At 46.4% G+C, this 6,492-nt stretch overlaps 1 protein-coding gene across 1 annotated transcript in view; it reads right to left on the bottom strand.

Annotated features, from left to right (window-relative positions):
* The window catches only part of PCGF6 (polycomb group ring finger 6), a 36,172-nt gene that overhangs the window by 18,956 nt on the left and 10,724 nt on the right, over positions 1 to 6,492 (bottom strand). The window contains exon 7 of the mRNA XM_021709059.1: positions 3,181 to 3,208. Coding sequence (XP_021564734.1) covers positions 3,181 to 3,208 — 28 coding nt within the window. The remainder of the gene's footprint in view (positions 1 to 3,180; positions 3,209 to 6,492) is intronic.

The following is a 6,492-nucleotide window of genomic DNA, read 5'->3' as shown; positions in this document are numbered from 1 at the left end:
AAAAAAAAAAAAAAAAAAAAAAAAAAAAAAAAGACAGAGAGAGGCCAGGTGCAGTGGCTCAAGCCTATAATCCCAGCACTTGGGAGACAAAGGTGAGAAGACGGCCTGAGCTCAGGGGTTTAAGACCAGCCTGAGCAACATGGCAAGACCTGTCTCTAGTTAATCAAAAAACTTTCTGGGCGTGGTGGTGCATGCCTGTGGTGCTGGGCTGAGGTGGAAGGGCTGCCTGAGCCCAGCAGGTCAAGGCTGCAGTGGCCACGAGCAGTGTGCTGCTGCCCTCCCTCCAACCTAGGTGACAGAGTGAGATTCTGGCTCCAAAAAAAAAAAAAAAAGACAAAGAACACCCAAGACCAAATGTCTAAAACCACCTGGTTTCCTCAATATAAGCACTGCAAGGAAGAAAAGAACGAGGAGGAATGGCTAGACTAAAAACCACATGAGGGCTGTCTCAGCCAGTGATGTGTGTGGACTTTAATGGAGACAAAAGCCATCAACCATTTTTGTTTTCTGAGCTGGAATCTCACTCTGTCGCCCAGGCTGGGGTGCAGTAGCACACACAGCCACCACAGCTTCAACCTGCTAGGCTCAAGCACACCTTCCGCCTCAGCCTTCCAAGCAGCTGGAACTACAGGTGTGTGTCACCACGACTGGCTAATTTTTTGGTTTGTCATAGAGACAAGGTCTTGCCAAGTTGCTCAGGCTGGTCTTGAACCCCTGAGCTAAGGCAGTCCTCTAGCCTTCACCTCCCAAAGTATGCCCCAGCTCATTAACCATTTTCATAAGACAATCTAAGAAATGTAAATACCACATGGACATCTGACCAAGGGACTGTCACTGATTTTTAAAACCGTAGCAAACAAAGAACAGTTTTTCCTTACAGAATTTTCCAACTAGTAAAATAAGAAATGGCAGCACCATTGTTCAATGTGTAATCAGTCAACAGATTTGGACACTAAACGAACAGCTGCTAATGTTGGAGACACAGACAGGTGCTGTACGCATCCTGATGATGAGACATCACCTGAGATGCACTTTCCTCCCCTCTTCAAGCCTACCTGGTCAAGGTAAATTACACCTCAGCGCCAGGGCCAGAGGTTCATGCCTGTTATCCCAGCACTTTGGGAGACTGAAGCAAGAAGGAATGCCTGAGCCCAGGGGTTTGAGACCCGCTGGGGTAACTTGGCGAGACCTCGTCTCTACAATAAATCAAAAACTCAGCTGGGCGTGGTGATGCACGCCTGTAGTTCCAGCTACTTGGAAGGTTGAGGCGGAAGGATCGCCTGAGCCCAGCAGGTCGTGGCTGCAGTGGCCGTGAGCATTCACTGCATTCTCACCTGGGTGACAATGGGATTCCAACTCAAAAAAATAAAAAATAAATAGAAAAGAAGGATCATGCATTATATTTCGCTGTCACATCTCTGCACTCTCCTTTAGTCTAGAATAGTTCTGCTGGGTGTGGTAGTTCACACTTGTATTTTCAGCACTTTGGGAGGCTGAGGTGGGAGGATGGCTTGCACTCAGGAGTTCAAGACCAGTCTAAGCAACAGAGCAAGACCTCATCTCTACAAAAAAAAAAAATTTTTTTTTTTTTGAGTTGGAGTCTCACTCTGTCGCCCAGGCTAGAGTGCAATGGCCGCTCCTGGCCACGTCCGGCTTAACAAAAAAAATTTTAACAATTAGCTGGGTGTGGTGGCATGCGTTTGTAGTCCTAGCTACTTGGGAGGCTGAGGCGGAAGGATCACCAGAGCCCAGGAGGTCGAGGCTGCGGTGAGCCATGATAATGCACTGCACTCCAGCCTGGGTGACAGAGTGAAACTCTGACTCATGAAGAAAAAAAAAAAAGACTTCTAGAAAAATTATTTTGGACAATATTACCATTCCTGCTTTGTGAAATATGGCATCATCCCAGTCAGACAGACTTAACTGGAACTCACAGATTAGGTATTAAAAAGTTCTCATTTTATCTTATATTTAGAGACAGGGTCTCTTTCTGCTGCTCACCAAGGCTGGAGTGCAGCAGTACAATCACAGCTCACTGCAGCCGCGAACTCCTAGGCTCAAGCTATCCTCCTGCCTCAGCCTCTCAGTTTCAGCCGGTACTACAGGCATGAGCCACTGCACCAGCTGCGGGCCACTATTTAAACTCATTCTCCAGTTCTTTCTTTGTTTTTTGCAGGTTGAAATGTCTTTGTTAACACAAATGGGATATGCAAGTCCAGTTCGCTCTGCCTGAGGTTTTTTAACTCTGTGGGCTTGGGTGGTTCCTGCAGGTCACGGGACAGACGTCTTAGGAGCCACTGGCCACACACAGCCTTGCTTGAAGCAGCAGAAACGATCGGCCCCTCTCCCGCTCTCCACACTGCCATGAACCATGCCCCAAAGTCACACACCATATTTTGATGTCCCACAACGTGGAGGTCAAAGTCACCAAGACTGCAGTGCCTGGACACTGCACTCCGTCCATACTGATCTCGAGCGTCATCTGGAACATCCTCCTCTCAGAGGAGGACCTATCAGGTCTCTAAGCGTGTGTGTTCACAAAACAAAGCCCCACAGCATCTGCAGTCAGGTGCAGTGTGCCCAACCTTCAGAATAGGCTGACAAAGTCCCTGAAAAATCTAAACAAATCAAAGTCATCCCCTGCTTGTGCATTGCTGAGGCGCTGGAAGGTCTGCTGTATCCCTTCTCTTGAATGGTTCACACTGTAGTTGCCACACCACGTAACTTGGAGCCTTCAAGACAACCGTGGCATAACAAAGGTGTTCCTTCTTACCTCTAAAATCTCAATGAAGGTTAAAGCAACAAGTTAGGGCGGGCTAACTTGAGCCAAAAACGTTACATGCAGATAAAATGTTAAGCTTATACTTGACTCCAGATGCCAACTATGCAAAAAATGCTTTGAAACTTTTATTACTACCATATTAATACAGTATTTGGCTTCACTGTTTTCAAAGTCTTCACTTAATTGTCCTTGGACCACTGCTCCGAATGCCAAATCCCTCCTTAATAAGTTTTCCTCATAAACCTCTTAGAGTATTATTAAACATACTTCATATTTAAATAAACTTTACTTCCAAAATATCTCCTGTTGCAAATGAAGACAACCTCCGCTTGGCTGCTAATCTGACTCAGATCCGTGTGTTAAGAGTCCTCTAGTGAAATAAATGAAAAATAAAATACCTTAAAATGTCCCGTGCCTTCATTAGCACTGAAAAATGAGAGCAAAATTAATCCACATGTAATACTCAACCACACATTTAATCATACAACAACACAAAATAGCAGAACATAAATATTTGAGAAACATTGATTCATTGTCATTTTAAAGCATGGCCACCTAAACCCTTAGGAAATCAACAAGTCAACGCATGTAACCGTCGCTTCTGCCACCTAGTGGTACAGCAAGCGCAGTTCTACCCTGTATTTTCAACTTCTTCCTATACTTAATTTCAGAAGTATACTCTTCTTCCTTTTTGGTGGAAAACACAGCAGGATTTATATGCTTAGCGATTTATTTCCTCCAGCTTTATTAAGGCATAACCAATAAAAACTGTGTGCGGGCAACCCTTCGGATCCCCTCCCACTGTGAGAGCTTTTCTGTCCTATCGATAAATCCTGCTTTAAAAAAAAATGAGGCCGGGCTCGGTGGCTCAGCCTGTAATCCCACACTTTGGGAGGCTGAGGTGAGTGGACTGCCTGAACCTACGGGTTCAAGATCCGCCTGGGCAACTTGGTGAGACCTCAACTCTACAACAAATCAAAAAATTAGCCGGGCGTGGTAGCGCGCGCCTGTAGTTCCAGCTACTTGGAAGGCTGAGGTGGAAGGATCGCCGGAGCCCAGCAGGTCAAGGCTGTGGTGGCTGGGAGTAGCCACTGCACTCCAGTCTGGGCAACAGAGTGAGACTCCAACTCAAATAAATAAATTTTTAAAAATAAAAATAAAATAATAAAACACGGTGTGCATTTTCAGGTTATAGTGTGATGGTCTGACACATGTACACTATAAATTCATTAGATCAAAGTGCCATACCCATTCCATGGCATCTTATTTTGCTGCAGTAAGAGCATTTAAGACCTACTCTCAGCTGGGCTCAGTGGCTCAGCCTATAATCCCGCGCCTTGGGAGGCCGAGGTGAGTGGATTGCCTGAGCCTGTGGGTTCAAGACCCGCCTGGGCAACTTGGTGAGACCTCATCTCTACAACAAATGAAAAAGTTAGCCGGGCGTGGTAGCACGCGCCTGTAGTTCCAGCTGCTTGGAAGGCTGAGGTGGAAGGATCGCCGGAGCCCAGCAGGTTGAGGCTGCGGTGGCCGGGAGCGGCCACTGCACTCTAGTCTGGGTGACAGAGTGAGACTCCAACTCAAAAAAATAAATAAATAAAAATAAAAAAATAAAAGACCTACTCTCTTAGCAAGTTTCAAGCATATAATCCATCATTATTAACTAGTCACATGCTGTCCAACAGATCTCCAGGGAAAAGTATATCCCTAATATTCAGAATTCCCCCATTTAGTATGCTAACATTTGCCACATTAAAGTACAACTTCTGCTGGGCATGGTGACTCACACCTATAATCCCAGCATTTTGGGAGACCGAGGTGAAAGGACTGCCTGGGCCAGGGGTTCAAGACCCAAGTCGCCAAGACTGGGCAACTTGGCAAGACCTTGTCTCTATAATAGATCAAAACACGAGTCAGGGGTGGTGTGGCACGCATGTAGTTCCAGCTACTCAAGAGGCTGAAGCGGAAGGATCGCCTGAGCCCAGCAGTAAATCGTCCCCCTCTATAGTAACCCAAGAAAGATTTTTGACAAAAGGGTTGCTGTACTTTTTGTTTTTCTGGAATGATTTGGCTGACTTTGCCTTTCACCCCAAAGCCTAAGGAGATTTCCTGGTAGGACCAACGACTTCTAAGTCATGGGGGAGAAAGGGGTCTCGCCCGCACTGAGGGTCCACTGTGTCTCCGGCATCCCCTCAGGCCTTCATGTGCAGCACTGTGCATGCTTCTCATTCACTCCCCTCTACACTCCTGCAAATCAGAACTTCATACCCCTGTTCTACAGACGAGGAAGATTAAGCTCAAAGAAGGTTAATAAACTTGCTGCACATCACACTCAGGTGGCATAGCCTGTGTTCTGTTCTCCTCCTCATGTTGTAAAGAACAGGCAAGGTCACAACTGTATCAGCTCCAGAGTATTCTTAGTGATAAAAAAATAGAACATACAGCTATACGCCGGGCACGGTGGCTCATGTCTATAATCCCGGTACTTTGGGAGGTTAAGATGAGAGGGCTGCCTGAGCCCACCGGATCGAGAACAGCCTAGGCAACTTGCTGAGATAATATATTTTAAAAAATAAGCCGGGCGTGGTAGTGTGCACACCTGTAATTCCAGTTACTTGGAAGGCTGAGGCAGAAGGATCACCTGAGCCCAGCAGGTGAAGGCTGTGGTAGCCAGGAGTGTGCCACTGCACTCCAGCCTGGTCCACAGAATGAGATTCCAACTCAAAAAACAAACAAAAAAACCTATACAACTGTGTGAACATAACATATAACTTACACAGTCTAAACATACATCTAGAAATCATATATTCATAAGACAGGATAAATCATAATATTAATAAATAAATGTGCTGGATTGCCCGCGGGCTCGTGACCCGCCTGGGCAACTTGGCGAGACCTCATCTCTACAATAAATCAAAAATCAGCTGGGCGTGGTAGTGTGCGCCTGTAATTACAGCTACTTGGAAGGCTGAGGCAGAAGGATCGCCGGAGCCCAGCGGGTCGAGGCTGCGGTGGCCGGGAGCAGCCACTGCACTCCAGTCTGGGTGACGGAGTAAAACTCCAACTCAAAATAAATAAATAAATAAATAAATAAATGTAGACATAAATCTCCAAATGTATACATGTAAACATGATTCTAGACTATAACATAACCTTACAGCTATGAACAAGAGACCCCACTCTTTGCAAGAGTCATCTCAATAGAGGATATGGTGTCTGCTCATCTGGTTTCTGCCCGAACCTCTAAAGAGGGGGCTGCTTAGGCCAGGCGCAATGGCTCATGCCTGTCATCCCAGCACTTTGGGAGGCCAAGGTTGGAGGATGGCTGGAGACCAGGAGTTTGAGACCAGCCTCGGCAACATAGCAAGACACTACGTCTACAAAAAATCAGCCAGGTGTGGCACACCTGTAGTCCCAGCTACTTGGGAGGCCGAGGGGGGGGACTACCTGAGCCCAGGAGGCCAAGCCTGCAGTGACCCATGATCATGCCACTGTACTCCAGCCTGGGCCGCAGGGTAAGACCCCAACGCAAAAAAAAAATTTCAAAGTAGAGGGAGCTTCTTAGTTGACAAGTGAGTCCCTCCAATTTGTAGGCAGCTTTGCTAGAAATCGATGAGTGCCCTTCAACATGTCTTTCCCCATAACTTTGCCGGGTGGTCAGTTTTGCCTTTTGGCACTGTGAATTAAACCAACCTTTTTTTTTTTTTTTTTTT

This window comes from Carlito syrichta, unplaced genomic scaffold, assembly GCF_000164805.1.
Source record: "Carlito syrichta isolate Samal-C Ts95f unplaced genomic scaffold, Tarsius_syrichta-2.0.1 Scaffold155233, whole genome shotgun sequence".
Lineage (NCBI taxonomy): Eukaryota > Metazoa > Chordata > Mammalia > Primates > Tarsiidae > Carlito > Carlito syrichta.
The sequence above is the reverse complement of the archived record's forward strand: the minus strand, read 5'-3'. Positions and strand labels throughout refer to the sequence as shown.